This window comes from Cebidichthys violaceus, unplaced genomic scaffold, assembly GCF_023349555.1.
Source record: "Cebidichthys violaceus isolate CVI_PGR_0920_01 unplaced genomic scaffold, fCebVio1.0.p SCAF_4, whole genome shotgun sequence".
NCBI lineage: Eukaryota > Metazoa > Chordata > Actinopteri > Perciformes > Stichaeidae > Cebidichthys > Cebidichthys violaceus.
The window spans coordinates 8,889,871-8,906,046 of NW_027176594.1; the positions used below are offsets into that span (position 1 = coordinate 8,889,871).

General features: G+C 40.5%; 1 protein-coding gene across 4 annotated transcripts in view; it reads right to left on the reverse strand.

Moving 5' to 3' along the window:
- Nucleotides 1-386: 386 nt before the first annotated feature.
- Nucleotides 387-16,176, reverse strand: part of wdr17 (WD repeat domain 17) — a 43,477-nt gene continuing 27,687 nt past the window's right edge. For 3 of the 4 annotated variants that reach the window (XM_068726581.1, XM_068726582.1, XM_068726580.1), the window contains exons 19-32: nucleotides 14,372-14,527; nucleotides 13,642-13,706; nucleotides 12,273-12,405; nucleotides 11,966-12,054; nucleotides 9,380-9,479; nucleotides 9,038-9,177; nucleotides 8,495-8,606; nucleotides 8,218-8,359; nucleotides 7,568-7,670; nucleotides 7,337-7,438; nucleotides 6,470-6,568; nucleotides 4,062-4,129; nucleotides 631-728; nucleotides 387-535 (exon numbers count right to left, since the gene is read on the reverse strand). In XM_068726581.1, the coding sequence (XP_068582682.1) occupies nucleotides 416-535; nucleotides 631-728; nucleotides 4,062-4,129; nucleotides 6,470-6,568; nucleotides 7,337-7,438; nucleotides 7,568-7,670; nucleotides 8,218-8,359; nucleotides 8,495-8,606; nucleotides 9,038-9,177; nucleotides 9,380-9,479; nucleotides 11,966-12,054; nucleotides 12,273-12,405; nucleotides 13,642-13,706; nucleotides 14,372-14,527 (1,527 nt within the window). In that variant the 3' untranslated portion in view covers nucleotides 387-415. The remainder of the gene's footprint in view (nucleotides 536-630; nucleotides 729-4,061; nucleotides 4,130-6,469; nucleotides 6,569-7,336; nucleotides 7,439-7,567; nucleotides 7,671-8,217; nucleotides 8,360-8,494; nucleotides 8,607-9,037; nucleotides 9,178-9,379; nucleotides 9,480-11,965; nucleotides 12,055-12,272; nucleotides 12,406-13,641; nucleotides 13,707-14,371; nucleotides 14,528-16,176) is intronic. The other variant, XR_011104756.1, reaches the window with a different exon arrangement.

The following is a 16,176-nucleotide window of genomic DNA, read 5'->3' on the forward strand; positions in this document are numbered from 1 at the left end:
TTATTATCCGATTCATTTCAATTCCCACCCTTGACACTGCATCCTAATGTTTCTCTACCAGCTTTTCTAGTAATGCATTTATTTTCTTAGCATCTTTTGGTTGATCTTCCAATTCTGATTTGAGTTTTACATTTTAGTTTCAGCAGTGCACTGCAATGTATTTGGGATTCTTCAAAAAAATTATTTCACATTTCAGTTGTTAGCATTTCTAATTAATGTTGATATTTCTGTATTGTAGCATTAGTGTTTTTGCTGTTTGTGCATGTTATTTTTTGTATCAATCAAAGTAAGTAGCTGAAGCACAAAAATTTTATTTTCAGCTCAGTTTACATTTTGCTTCTATCCTTCCAATATATTAACCTTTCACTTGAAAGTCCTCTTTGTGAGTGTGTGTGTGTGTGTGTGTGTGTGTGTGTTAGAAGGGGTTGATACGGAGTCCTGTTCCCAGAGGAGAGAAAGGATTGACTTCTGCCCACATTAAGGCATCATTAAGAGAGATTGCTGATTTATCATCCTCCAGCAAAAACACTGGTCCCTGCGCATAAAAAAAGAAAACAATAAGAAAACTCACAAGTCGACAAGACATGTTAGTGTAGATACAAACAAACCAATAAATAAAGAAGCCCACACCTGTATTCTGTGTCCAGTGAAACACGACAGTTGAACATCTGAGTGGCTTGGCAGATTGGAGCCTGTCACATAATCAGCACCACACAGGACTAAACCATCTAAGAGAGAAAGGAACAGGTTTTGCCGGTTAACCATTACACATAATATGTTTGTATTACCATCAAGTTTTACAGATTAGAAAATCCATAATTATTATGGAGTCGAGCAAGATAATACTTAGTTTTGCCTCCTCTGTTCCTTCATTAATTTTTCTGTCTAAGCCAGACTTCATCCAATCAGAGAGCCTCTTATGCACAGTAGCCAATCACTAACCGACACACTTGTTATCAGCCAAACCCGTTCCTGAGACACACCGCCTCCAGCTCCTATTGCTGATGCAACCACCAGCTTCAGTATGGGGCTTATTTTGCTGATCCCAAAATATACCTTTTATGAGCAGTGTTTTAATTAATTTAATCTAATTAGGTTAATTTGATTTAAAAGGGACCATGTTTACAGTTTAAAACATAAATCTCACCATTTGCTGCATCATACCAGATTATAGCTTTAAACTAATGTGCATCTGCAGTCCCTTGGCAGGTAAAAACAAAGAGAACACAATAACAAACAGTACAGAGTAAGCACATCAAACACAGTCATACAAGAAAGAACACACATGACACACAATACAAAGCTACACATCACAAATGTTTCTTTGTCAGATAAAAGCAAATCTGGAAGACCAAACCCAACCATGTGTGTGTGAAAGAACGTTTCTGTATTGAACTGTTAGCCGTGGGAATGCGTCATTATTTGCCGAGGGAGTTCTCATCCGCCATTGGATGGCGGATGAGACCTCCGCTGAGTCATGTCGCTGTCTACGTTCCTCGATCAGCCACAGTGGAGTGGACACTATCCACTCCACTGTGTCTAAACTGCAGATTCAACACCCTGGCACATTTTTGGCAATTACTGGAGACTTTAACCACACCACTCTGGATAAAGCCCTGCCAACTTTTCACCAGTATGTTGACTGCCCCACACAGAACAATAAAACACTGGACCTACTGTATGCTAATGCATACAGTTCTACTGCCACCCCCCCCCCCCCCGGTAGGTCTGATCACAACCTGGTTACCACATCCACGTTCCTCTGGTGCAGAGGCAGCCTGTAACCACCAGGACTGTGAGGCGGTGGACACAGGAGGCTAATGACGCCCTGCAGGACTGCTTTGAGTCAACAGACTGGGATGTGTGTGGGGTGACCGTGGCTAAGTGGAGAGCAGGGCCGCCTTTCAATCAGAAAGTCGATTCGATCCCCGGCTCCTGCTCTACTAGTCTCATGTTGAGCAAGACACTTAACCCCAAAAGCGTCTACGGTGTGTAGATAGATACTGAATTGTAAGTCGCTTTGGATAAAAGCGTCTGCTAAATGGCCGTAATGTAATGTAATGTAATATAATGTGCTGTGTGGACCACATGGGGAGGACATCAACAGCATGACAGACAGAATCACAGAATACATTAAATTCAGTGAACAAACCATCATTCCATTCCCCAACAAGCCATGGATCACCAGTGATCGGAAAGCTCTTCTTAATAAGAAGAAAGCAGCTTTCTGGTCTGGGAACAGGTGAGTACAGCCTGAAGGAGAAACTCAGGGAGTGCAAGGACTCCTACAGGAGGCCAAACTCCAGCAGAACAACGTGAGGGAGGTGTGGACCGGGATGAAGCAGATAACTGGCTTTAAGGTTGGAGGGAGACAACCAGGGGGCTCCCTGGAGAGGGACAATGAGCTAAACTGTTTCTTCAACAGGTTCAGATTCACAGCCCTTATCTGTCTCCTCCACACACCACACCTCCCAAACACCTCTGCTGCCTGTCCCCCCTGGTGAGCTGCATGGACACAGAGCCCTCAACATCAAAGGGCTGTTCCATCACTGACGCCATGACCACTATCTGTGACAACTGGCCAGGTTAGGAGACAGCTGGAGAGACTCCACCAAGGTAAGGCTGCAGGACCTGATGGCATCAGCCCCAGGGTCATGAAGACCTGCGCCATCCAGCTGTCTGATGTCCTGCAACACCTCTTCAACCTGAGCCTGAAGCAGGAGGAAGTCCCGGTGCTGTGGAAGACATCGTGCTTGGTTCCTGTACCAAAGAAGACGACTCCATCTGGCCTCAATGACTACCGACCGGTTGACCTCACATCTCATGTGATGAAGGTGCTGGAGAGGCTGGTCTTGGCCCACCTCCGACCGCAGGTAAATCCTCGCTGGACCCTCTGCAATTTGCATACCAGCCGCATGTGGGAGTGGATAACGCCATCATCTACCTGCTGCAACGAGCTCAGTCTCACCTGGATGGAACCGGTGGCTCTGTAAAAATCACTTTCTTTGACTTCTCCAGTGCATTCAACTCCATCCAACCACTGCTACTGAGTGAGAAGCTGCGGGTGGTGGGGGTAGACACGTCCACCGTCTCGTGGATCACCACTGACTTCCAGTACAACTCAGGGTCATGCCATCTGCAGTAGTTCTCTGATGACTCTGCAGTGGTCGGGTGTATTAGGGACGGACGGGAGGAGGAGTACCGGGCAGTGGTGGTTGACTTTGTGGAGTGAGCTGGTAAAAATCACCTGCTTCTGAACGTGGCCAAGACCAGGGAGATGGTGGCTGACTTCAGGAGGAAGACGACGGCGCCACAACCGCTGAGAGTTCTGGGAGAGGATGTGGACATGGTGGAGGAGTACAAATTCCTGGGTGTCTCCATCGACAACAGACTGAACTCAATGTGTGCAGCAAGATGTTGGAGATGTTGTACCAGTCTGTTGTAGCCAGTGCACTGTACTTCTCTGTAGTCTGCTAGGGGAGCTGCATTGGAGCCGGAGACACCAACAGACTTAACAAACTGGTTAAGAAGGCCGGCTCCATCATTGGCTGCAAACTGGACAGTCTGGAAAAGGTGGTGGAGGAGGACACTGAAGAAACTATTATCCATATTGGATAACCCGGACCACCCTCTCCACCACCTACTGCAGGGACAGCGGAGCACTTTCTCCAACAGACTCATCCAGCTCTGCTGTCACAAGGACAGATACAAGAGATCATTCCTGCCCACTGCAATAAGACTTTATAATAAATCACCTCTGGCCAGATCAATTACAAAACTATAACAGCGTTACTCGTTACACTGTTTGGTATAATCTTTGCACTACTGTTTAGTTAGTTAATTTAATATTATTCTATTTCATTGTATATATTGTGCACTTGATATTTGCATTTGATATTTACGATTTTTACTCTGTTATTTTTACCTGTACCATAATTGATGCTGTAGAGAAAAAATTTCCCCTTGCAGGATTAATAAAGTAACTATCTATCTATCAAAAGATGGAATTTAAGGTCCATAAACTCCCCTGATAAACTTTTGTTTAGAACTGTTATTTATACCAGGTTGTGTTGGCTGGATTCTCCTCTCGAGGTAGCTGAACTCCTCTCTTTGACACTCTGATGAAGGACTGTTGAAAACAGACAGATGGAGATACAGTTGTGAAGCTATATACCAGACATAAGCAGACATAAGCATCTGCCGGTGAATTTAAACATATGGTAGTGTGAAGATAGATGTATATCTATTATCAGTGTGTGAGTGTTGGACATATTTCCACCCAGAACAAAACCTCCAGGAGGTTGGCAGCAAAGGAAATTATACTTTATATATTTCTATATCTGGTTCCATGAATCTCCTGAATCACCCTCTATACTTCTTTGGGAAAAAGATATATAGATATCTAATATTAGTCTGTCAAGAAGCTCTAGCTTCTCTAGCTTCTCTAGCTTCATTGGTTTTAATAATGCTGCACAACACTTTGAGCTCCTCCTTGGTGCAGTTAACATGAGGTCGATACAGTGACTACGTTTACATGCATCAAATAATCATGGTTAACAAAATTAATATTCCACAAATATTCACATTTACATGCAGCCGTCCATATTCTGATTAACATAAAATGATCCCTTGCCGCATCCTCATCACCGGGGCCAGATAATCCCAAGTCGAAACCATTCTCTACTGTGTTATAGACGAGTCGATGCCCTAACATGTTGTATGCTATTTTGCTATTTTCTTCTAAATATATATTTTTTAAGTTTTCTCCAGTGGTGGACTTGTTCAACCATGTGAACACAGCCTCCCTCTTTCATTCCTTTAACCACCTTCTTGAAAAGGTTGGTGTTGCAATATTTGCGAATGTCCAAAAAACTTTTGATATCCGAGGCTTCATAATGTTTAAAAGTAGGTTTCTCTTTCTGACCAGAAATGTGGGCTTTTATTTTGGGCGTGCATCTCTGCTTCAGCTTTGCACACTATTGGCTAGTTTGTGTACAAAGCACAGAGCTGGTCGTAAACAGGAAAGAGGAAGTGTGTCACAAAGTGCCATAAAAACCCCTATTGAGACGCATATTCTGGATGTGCTGTATACATATAATTTTTTTTTTTCTAAAACCTGAATAATATCACACGTCTTAAGCTCACACTAAATCGCGTCATTCATGCCGCGAGTAACGCGGGGGACCATTTTTGGTAATTTCCATGATTCAGAGGGGGTGTGGCTTATCGCCCTGGAAGCCGTTATTAAGCTATTTATTTCCGCCATCAACCATGGAAAAAATAATCTCTATTTCTGCTTAGTACTTGCATAGTACTTGTTGTGGAAGTCCTAGTATATACCGGTAAACTAAACCTTCTTGTCTGGGTTCATAACATCATGTGGAGGCGCTCCATGGATTTTATCGAGGTATATTCACTGTCTCTAGCAAGCCACACGTCGGCTGGTTTACTATAGGTGAACACAAAATAAACTACAATAAATAACTACATACTGATGCAGATTTATAAAAAGTTTGAATTCATGTTTTGTTAGTTCTCTCCGCAAGACGACAAGCAAATAACTTTTAAAATACTTGTTTTCTCAATGGAGAAAATATCGTCATCTAGGCGTAAATACGGCAGCGTCTTTTTCATTGTTTGTACCATATGGTTTACACACATACATTTCTACATATAGTTTGGTCTGGTCTCTACTAATATGAGGTATTGTAGAGCTCTGGGTGAACACCTATGGCTACAGTATTTGTTTTCTAATTCAACAACGGCAGGATGTCAGTGATGACAGGAGGAGCATTTCAACGCTGATAGGCTAGTTTTACGTCACGAATGGTGTCAATCACGACGCGCCATCGCGTCACTCCAGTCTCATTGCGTCTGTGCATAGACTTTGTATGTAATCTACTCGTGCGTTTGGTGGGAACACGGCATTAGTCAGAAAATGCTCCATTTGAATAAGGTCTTATTCAGAAAACGGAATGTTTACATGAACCAAATCAATTGGTTCATTCGGATTGTCATATTGATTAGGCATGTAAACGTAGTCAGCGTCTCCTTATCAGCAAGTCCTCAATACTTAAAAAGATGTTTATCTTCAGTCACCAGATCTATCCGTCAGGCAGCAACATGACCATCTTAATCATTACTCATAACACATCCGTCTCCCCAGTGGTGATTCAGCTGCTCCACATGTATCTCAAGTGAGCTTAACTCCCCTCTATGCCTTGGGAACTGGCCTCATCATGGCCTTAGCTTTTAGCTCTACTGGGCAACTGAGACTAAACATGACTGTAATAGTGAGTCATGACAGGGTTCCCCTCTTTCCCATCGTCTCCTTTAAACTTCATATATCACACGGCCCAATTGGTGTTCATTTATATGTCTTTTTTTATTGTACTTCATGGTGTTATTAATAACATTCAATTGAAATACCATTTTCTTTGAAGTTTGTGTGTGTCTCTGTGTAACCTACTTGCTGTTACTTTGTGTGCAGGCCCGCCAGGTATCCAGCTCCATAGACAGCTGCTCAATCTTCAGAGGAACACACACTTCCCTCCGCTTCATCAGCTGACTGAGAAACCAACAAAATATTTTTGGACTGACTTACAAATTGTTCATCCAATTTAAACCTGATTATGGTAATTATCAAAGTAAAGAAATACTGAATACTACATCAGGTAAAAGTATCACTGCAAAACACAGCGCGCATTATTGCTGTATACCCCAGTACTTTTTTTAGTAAGAGTTCCTCATGTTCCTAATCACTTCACTACAATCTTACCATTTCAAATCCTTCCGCCCCTTTCGTCTCATGTTTGCCCAGGCGCACTGAGACTGTAGTAGTAGAAGTGTTTTAAACAGTTTTGGCAAAAATGCAAGTGTTTTGGAAGTACTGTTCAACTTATGTGAGAGTTTGTAAACTGATGTTTTGATATAGTTAGGCTTTTGAATTTACTCATGTTCATCAATACTTTTGCTTCTTCTTTCACTGTGGAGGCATGCAAGAAAAATATAGTTTCTTCAAGAATTCAAGGTAACATGGGGTGAATTATTGATATAAAGGTGTGGGTTCAATGATGTTTAAGTTGTCATGATGACTACTGGGCACATATCAGATAAACAGTATAATTACAGTCATCTGATTAGTCCTCCACCCTTAGAATAGATTAAAAAAACCTCTATAAATTACCACCAACAAACAAGACAGATAAAATGTATGTGAATGTTTTTTTACACCACACCTTTTTGGGACATGCAAAACACCACAGAAACAACAGTATTTCGAAGGTTGAAGCCATATTAAACAAATAATTCTTAACACATATAGTTGTGTGTCTACCTGGTGTATTCGTAGAGTGCAGGCACGATGCTAGAGTACTGTCTTCTGATGGCCAGCAGACCTCCAATGTAACCACACAGGATCAACAGCTCACTGCGGGCTCTGCGCACACACACACAGACACACGCACAAAGGCCTGGATGATGATCAGGTCTAACAATGTATAGGAAGCAACAGCATTGGTGAAAGTAATTTTAAAAAGTATTAATATTAAGTAATAGATGATCTTACCCAGTTAACTTGGCCTTGATGAGGCAGTCAGTTCTGACGTAACTCATAAGGTCCAGGATTGGCTGAACAATATCCACTGTCCAATCAGGTCGAGTCAGCTGTTCTGGTGAGGAGGAAATTCAAAGAGAGTTTCTAATTGATCTGTGCTTTAAGACAGAAATTTAGATTACTTTCTTCAGTTTGACACTGTCTGCAAAGCACAATTAAGTATTAACAAGTTATTGTTATGATTAACTTAATTGTATATGCATATTTCTTTTGAAGATTTGATGAATGTTTTGATTGTAATTCACTGTATTTTACACCATATCAATTAGAAAGTGCAGATTTTTAGGGTCTTCATAGAGATTGGTTTGGAAACTGGTCATTCCACTTGTTACTGCACCAGCATGTGGGACAACCATGGAATGGCTCAATTTATCTATGTATTCAGTATAATATTGATTGCTAACATTATTGGCAGAAAAATGTCAATCACACCAACTGATAGCATGTCAGAATCTAACTTTTACAACAATCAACATTGCAAATATTACCAACTGTTTCATATTAAAGGTAATTTGTGCCATCATATTTAAAATGTGTAGATGTTATGATAGGTGGGTGACACATAAACAAACAGACACACACTGAAACTCAGTAGCCAATACCTTTAACATGATCTAGCCCTATCCGAAGGGCGTTCTCGGGTTCAGAGCTCAGTAGGTGGAATTTTACTGCTGAAAACAAATCTCCTTCACACATGGCTGCTTCTGCCAGGGCCTTACATTCCTCTAATGAAGGGAGACCGCACTTGAATGACAAACAACACATAATCGTAGTCACTATAACCATCACAATGTTAATATCATCAACATCAGACAGAAAGCATCCATTCCATTTCATCCAAAACATTTCTTAGATTTAACTTAATGATTGCCTACTCACACTGTCATGAAAGTGGTTGATTTCAGCGACACTTCCTGGGTAAAATGCACACAGCTTAGCCAATAGAATGTGGTTGTCAGGAATCATTCGCAGTAGGTCAGCTGAGAGCTCCCTAAATTTAAAAACGGTAGAGATAAAAGTTCTGCTCTGCATGGACTACAGTCAGTGACTGTAGATGAAGGTGAAGGTGAAAGTTTGCTGTCACTGGGCCCCAGTTGTGCTCAAAGAACTAGGGTTTCAATGGGACATGTGTCATGACAGAAGTGTAACATATCCTGTAAATCGATCTTTTCAGTTGGCTTAACACCAAACCAAATATGGTTAAATCAGCTAACTGGTTATGAGCAACATGGGGTTTGCAACATGAAAAAATCAAGATCAAATCTACTTAAAGGTGGGTAAAAGCTAATAAATACAACATTCTAAAGGTACAATTAGCATTAAGTAGCTAAACCTGGAACGGTGTTAATTTGGATTACTTTCAAAGTATACAGAAGAATAATATAGTTTACACTAACTGGACATGCGTGGATTGAGACGTACCATGTAGTTGTTGTCATGTATTTCCTGGCCAAGAGTTCAAGACAGTATGCAGTGCTCTGATTAGCTGCCTCTCCTAGGACAATACCCACACATGCTGCCAACTCCAGCTCATTACCTCGGATAAGACTCGACATGGCTAACTAAAATCATAGAACAAACACATACCGTACATCCACATTTCAGCCACATTTTTCAAATCAGATTTTTCATTATCATTAATGATTAATAAATATAAAGGTGAGACATATGAAACTGCACGATATTCTTGCACAATTTGTATACAAACTAATGCAAATACACTGTATGTAATTAATTGGGATATGCACAGACACTGGTGTGTACCTTGATGTTGTCCACAGCTAGATGGCAGCATGCTGCTTGGACAGAGCATCCGTCCTGAAAGTACCACTCAGCTAGTTCCTTACATACCTTATGGAGGAGACTGGAGAGAAAAAGAACAAATCTGGCCAGGGATTGTGATCAAAACACCTCATCTCAGAAATATACTAGGATAAATTCCAGGGAGCAATTCAATCAACCTACAATTTACAAGTTATTTTGTATTCTACAAGAGTCTGAGTGAAGAAGTAGTTTCTAGATATGATGCTCTTTTTAGATACTATAATCGGTAGATCCGTTTCTCCACATGACTTTTCATTCAGATTGCATACAATGAAATACACTTAATAAACACATAAATACAGGGTTAAAAATATTAAGTGTGATCCACTTACAGTACAGTGAGGATGGGGATGTAAACAGTGTATTTAGCGATATTTTGGCAAGATTATGACTGAGTCTATAAAATAAAGAGATGTTGCATGTGTAGTTTAAGAACTTACCATGGTAATTTTTCAAACAAAACAAACTTTTATTACATTCATTAACTACATACAGGTACATTCATGACATTTCACCTTTGCATTGAAACCCATCCTCAGCATTTAGGAGCAGTTGTCTCCTGGGAAGTGCAATAAGGGGTTCCGTGTCTCGCTCAAGGACTCTTCGACAGGCGGATCTTTGTGGTTAAACGTTTGGAGCCACAGTCACCAAACCTTCAGATAGCTTATCGAGATGACCCATTTACCATATATCCATTATGTCTTATGATTGTACTTGTATATTAAGTGTTTGTGAATAAACTGAGGTGAATTTTTTATCATTTTTCCACTGTTAAACCTGATCACAATTGGAATCCATTGGAAGTGACATGAATCCAAGCTGATTACTGGTTGGATAATATTGAATTGATAGAATTACTTAACAGAATTTTAGTTTGTCCTTCTTAAAGGGAAAATTTGACCCTTATATCTAGCAATCGAAGTTAGGGATATAGTGTGCGAAACACCTGCAGTTCTTGCCAATGTTTTCTGTCTCTCTGGAGCGCAGCTGCAAAATCTGTTGTTCCTCTGGCATCCAGCGTCATCATTTGACTTGACAGTGACGTCATTGGCGGTAGGAAGGACTACAGGCCGTCTCAGCTAAGATGTCTCTGCATAGCCAGGGGGCGCGTTCTGAATGCCACTCAAAAAACAAACTTCCTCATTCTCTTCACTTGGGTTGCTAACTTGTTATGTTTCCAACTGCTAAAATGGCATCCCAAATTATGAGTGCAGAGGAGATAACACATTTTACATTGTTTTGGCTGACTCGGATATTCAGTCGGCCAGAGCATACATACGGCCAAAAGAAATGCAGAGAAGAGAGGCCATGGCTGCAGCGGGGAAAAAATGGCCAACCCGTTGGAACCTGAGCTGCTGAGAGCAAACACAGATTGCTGTGCTTTGAATGTCAGCTTGGGCAGCTTTTGTTGGATGTTGTTGCCGATACAAACCTGAGAGTGTGTGCGTTACTATGCATGAAAGTTATCCTCCTCACTTGGACAGAGCTGTGCTTGAGAGCTGATCCCGACCAGCAGGGTCAAGAGGGCAGGTAACCATTGAGTAGGTTTTTTTTTTTCCTAACGCTATTGTGAGCTATTTTGTTGAGTCACCTCTTAGTGAAATACTGATGGGATTGTAAGTTAACTTTTATTGTTAAAGGTAAACGCGTATGGAGCAAAGCAGTAAAGCGCAAACAATATGGAAAATAATAAAGAGTTGTTGCCATCTTAGTTCACGCTGTTTCGAACTATGAAGTCTTCGTGTTTTTATGTAATTATCTGCATATGTATAGGCGCAACTCGACTAGACTATGAACCGAGGAGAACTCAGCTTTCTTTTTCAATATAGCACACACTAAGAGATTTATTGTTTCAATGGACTACATTTACCATCAACACTGATCCATATAAAAGGTGGTTAACAACATTTAATTAGAGTTGTCATATACATATACACATCCATGAAATGTAACTTCTGCATTTAACCCATCCCTAGCTTATTGGGAGCAGTGGGCTGCTAAGAAGCGCCCGGGGAGCAGTTAGGGGTACAGTGTCACTTCGGCACAGGACTCGTAGCAGTCAAGGATCGAACCACCGACCTTGCGGCTGCCGGACGACCCTCTCTAACCATTGAGCCACGGCCACCCCTAATGCTGCAATGTTTTTCCATGCTTGTCAAAACAAACCCGTAATGATTTTGTTTATTAAAAGGGTCATATTTAAGACTGTCATAGAGACGTCAGCACTATCGCTATCCCAGTTCCAGTGTGTCTTCAGACATTTAATCACCTTGTTGGATGCTAAACTACTCAGATGTCTGCCTGATGCAAACTGTAGTAAATTGATCTCACACTAACGTTAGCCAATAGTGCCAAGTGTCATTAATTTGACAAAGACACAGAATATCAACACAGTATGTATGCTAAGATCAGCCTTAGACCAAACGTATTTGTGCCGCCCACTTACGTTAAATGTTAGTTTCAAGTTAAATTAAAATGACGCACCAAACATTTTTATCATTGTGTGCGTGTGTGTGTTTGCTTTACCTCTGGTATTGTAGTCTGTTATCCACATCATTAGTCGTGTGGTTAACTGGGGAGCTTTGAGGTGCACGAATGTTCCCTTCACATGCTCCCTAAAAATAAAGAACATTTTTAATCATATCTTTTATCAGTTCTTGTCAATATTTTCACAGGCATCAAAATGACTGTTCAAGTATTTCCTGACCTCTCTGTATTTGTCTCCCATTACTTATTTATCCACCCCACCTGTAACCATTTACTCAAGATCTACCATTCATCATCCAGCACTAAAGAAAACTACTGTTTCCTTGCATCCCCTCCCTTTGTGTACCTGTGCTATTATTAAGGCCTCTAGCAGTTGTCCACGGCCGGTGAAGAAAGTTACAAGTTTTTTTATGTCTCCTGTGGCGATGCAGTATGGGATAGCATCATCATTATCCTCAGCCATCAGCTGGTCAGCTCTCCTGTGACATGAGTATATTAAAATTACATATATAAATAACATAAGCAAAGTGCAACACATAAAGGTTCATCATTTTGTTTGTATTTATATTAAAATTGGTCAAATTAAGATGACAAAATTAATAATCCAAGTTAAAATCAAGCTTTAAGAATGTAATGATATGTGACAAAATCAACAACGTCAACTTGTTTGCTGAAAGGAAAAGTTCAAGTGTTTTGAAGTGGGGCTGTATGAGGTACTTATCCAGTGTATTACCTACAGTAGACTGCGGTCGGCACATCCCCAGCTTTGAGAAGCAGACAGTACCACCACAGCACAGGAGCAAAGCAAAGTACTGTTTTAACCAGCTAAAAGAAAGGCTCACTTAAAAAAAAAAATCAATATTAATTTAAGTGTACGCTATATTTAGAATATTTTCACCCCTTTATCTTCTCGTCAGACAGCCCTTTCTGATGGGGAACCTAACTGAAAGTGAAACTTATCTATGCCATCCTCAAAGCCACAGGACTCCATTTGTAACAACAGTTTAGATGAGTTTAATTTTCAGTTATAATAAATAATCTAAATATACCGTACACTTAGACAAATTTTATTTTTTATTTTTTATTTTCAAGAGGAACTTTCTTTTAGGTGGCTGTTGCTGCTGGCCCCATATACACGAGCACATTGCTTTGCTTCCGTGCTGGTACTCCTGTCTGTTTCTCCAAGCTGGGAGTGTGCCGACCGCAGTCTACTATACACTGACTATCTATAAGTAGCTCATACAACCCCACTTCAAACATCGGAACTATCCCTTTAACAAACACTCCTGAGACAAAGAGTTGTTCTTGTGGACAGCACATTGGTCTCTGAAACTGTTGTACACCATTTGCAATACACACATTGTCTTTGTTGTCTTTACTTTTACATTTATTTATATATTATCATTCATTATCAAATTGTTTTAAGGGCCTTTTCCTGATCTGCTGTAGCTGCTTTGTCTTGCTAAAGCAAGAAAGAATTGCTTTGGATTGCACTGTTATAAAACAGTGTTGCTCTTATCACATCTGTTCATCTGCATTAGTATTGTGGCATTACGCCATACACTGAGCCAGAACCACAACTTTTTTGAGCAAACATTTTTAACAATCATCCTGGCAGCTCACACTGAAAAACACTTCCACTGGAACATTGTTGTTTTTCCCTTTTGTTGTTGTTTAGTGAAAAAGCTGAAACAAAAAAGTTCAACATGGATTACCTCTGCATGAGTTTCTTCCAATACTTCATGGAGACTCCTGGTGCCACAGATAATGCTTTCTCCCACTGGAAGAGAGATAACCCCTTCATTAGCTCAATTATCATTGGTAATATAATTATTTTCTATATTTTTATTTCTGTCTTTTTCTCACAATAGAAAAAGAATCATCAATGAGGCTGTGATCAAATATACTTCAAGCTAAGAACTGACTGCCTGGCTTCAATCTCTGCAGCTGCTGCATGCTGCTTTAACGCTCCACTCTGTTATAAGTTCTCCATGCTTACGGCTACATGCCATCTCTTTTGAATTTCTTTCACCTATACAGTTTCCACTTGCAGGTTCTTCCAAAGCATTTGATGATGGCAGAGACAAACTGGAGGTACAGATATCAGTAACAACAGCTGGAAAACTTTGCTTGGGTGAGGGTTTTTGCTTTTAGTCCAACAAACTTGAATTTGCATTTGACATGGTATAAAAAGATAAAAAGAGACTAATGTGGAGCCAGCCAGTGATTAAAGAACATGTTGTTAAATATCAAAATGGTCGAAGTCACAAACAGGATCAGTGCCAACACAACTAACTAATCGAGTCTCACTAGTGTCTGGCTTTCTTGAGAGAGAAATTATTGCACAGATACTCACACCTGCATGCACACACACACACACACACACACACACACACACACACACACACACACACACACACACACACACACACACTCACTCCATACCTGTCCCAGCTCCACCATTAATTCACAGTATCGTTGAATCTGTCCCAGTCTCAGATGGATGTCTGCTGCTTCTATCAGCCTCTCCTCTTTACTGGGAGCCCCAATACCTCCTCCAAATTTAGACATCTTGACTATGGTGAGCTCCTGGGCTTCAGACTGAGAAAAATAGAATGAATGGAAGAGAAACAAAAAAAGTGACATAAAATACATGTTTGGGATCCAAATACCTGCTTTTTAAAACATCTTAAATGGACTGCTGTTGAATAGAACAGAAGAAAATAAAAACTAGAGACCATCTTTTGACGGGATCACACCAGCCGCAATGCCAAACCGGGCCAAGGGTGTAAAGTGAGGGGGGCCCCACTTCCTACCTCACTACTTCTGGCACACATAACCATCTTCAAACTCTGCCTTCATTTTGATCTCAACTACACACCTGTAAAGTTGCATGACTGCATCTTGCATAATTGTGATGCTAGCGTGGTAGCAAAATCTGTCCCACAGACAAACACCAGGAAAAGTACTCAAAACCAGGTCTTGTAATGGAAAGTTTCTTGTTATACTGTGTAAATGCTTGTACTTTTGCTCTAAACTCATTAGATCTTCATCCTTTGTGTTAACATACGTGCTCAAATGTATCTTGCTGTTTGTGTAATGGAAACTTGATATTCTTATGAGTATTTTATATTCTTATAAGTAGAACTGTTTTATATTCTTGTGATCCATGCAGTTTATCATATACTTGCGTCATGAGACTTGTGATCCATGCAGCAGCTGACTGCCTGCACCCATATCCTCTTCTTCTCTGTGTTGGATAACAAGTACCTATTGCATATTCACATGTCCTATGCCTTAAGGATAGAACGTAAATGTCTGTGTGTCTGTTGTTACACAGATAAAGCACCTCTTATACTTTACTACCATGGCCTGCACAGCCTGAAATAGGATGTTCCAGTACACAGGCCCCCCACCCATGATCACTCCCTATTTAACTCTGTGTGATTTTTACTTCTTTAGTGCACACTTCTGCAGAGTCTGAGTGACTCTGTCTAACTGTGCCTCTTCTCTGGCCAGAGAATAAATACTTTTAAAAGACAAGTTCTGTTTGACAATATTCTTCATTTCAGCTTAAAAAGACTCAACAGCGGGTAAAATAATTTTTCCACCACAGTCTCCAGGACAACATTTTGCAATGGCGACGCACACAACCCACACTCTCAAGGTGAAGACATACCAGCGTCACTGTCACGGCTGGTAAACGTTAAGGAAGGAATTAGTAATAGTGAGTTTATGAGGGTTAGCTTGAAAGCCAACTTGATTGTAAATAAAGATAAATTGTGCAAATTCAGGATATTTATTCTCGAGATAAACACAAATGACATGACTGTGCTTTTCTTTATTTTGGGAAAATTTTCAGATTTGTAATTAGTTATCAGGATAAATAAATGTGGTAGGCTGTGGCTCAGTGGTAGAGCAGGGTCGTCCTTCAATCAGAGAAGTCCATGTCGATGTGTCCTTAACTCCAAATTGATGCCGCAGGCTTTTTCTGCTGTGTATGAATGGGTATGAATAGTTAGATAGTCCTGATGGGCAGGTGGCACCTTGCATGGTAGCCCTTGCCATCAGTGTATGAATGTGTGTCAATGGGTGAATGATATGTAGTGTAAAAGCGCTTTGAGTGGTTGGAAGATAAAGCGCTATACGAGTACAGTCCATTTACCATTTATCAGGATATAAAGGTAGGAAAAAGGTTTTAGAAAGAACAAAACATTGTTGTCTCAATTCATAGATCATAATAATATGTG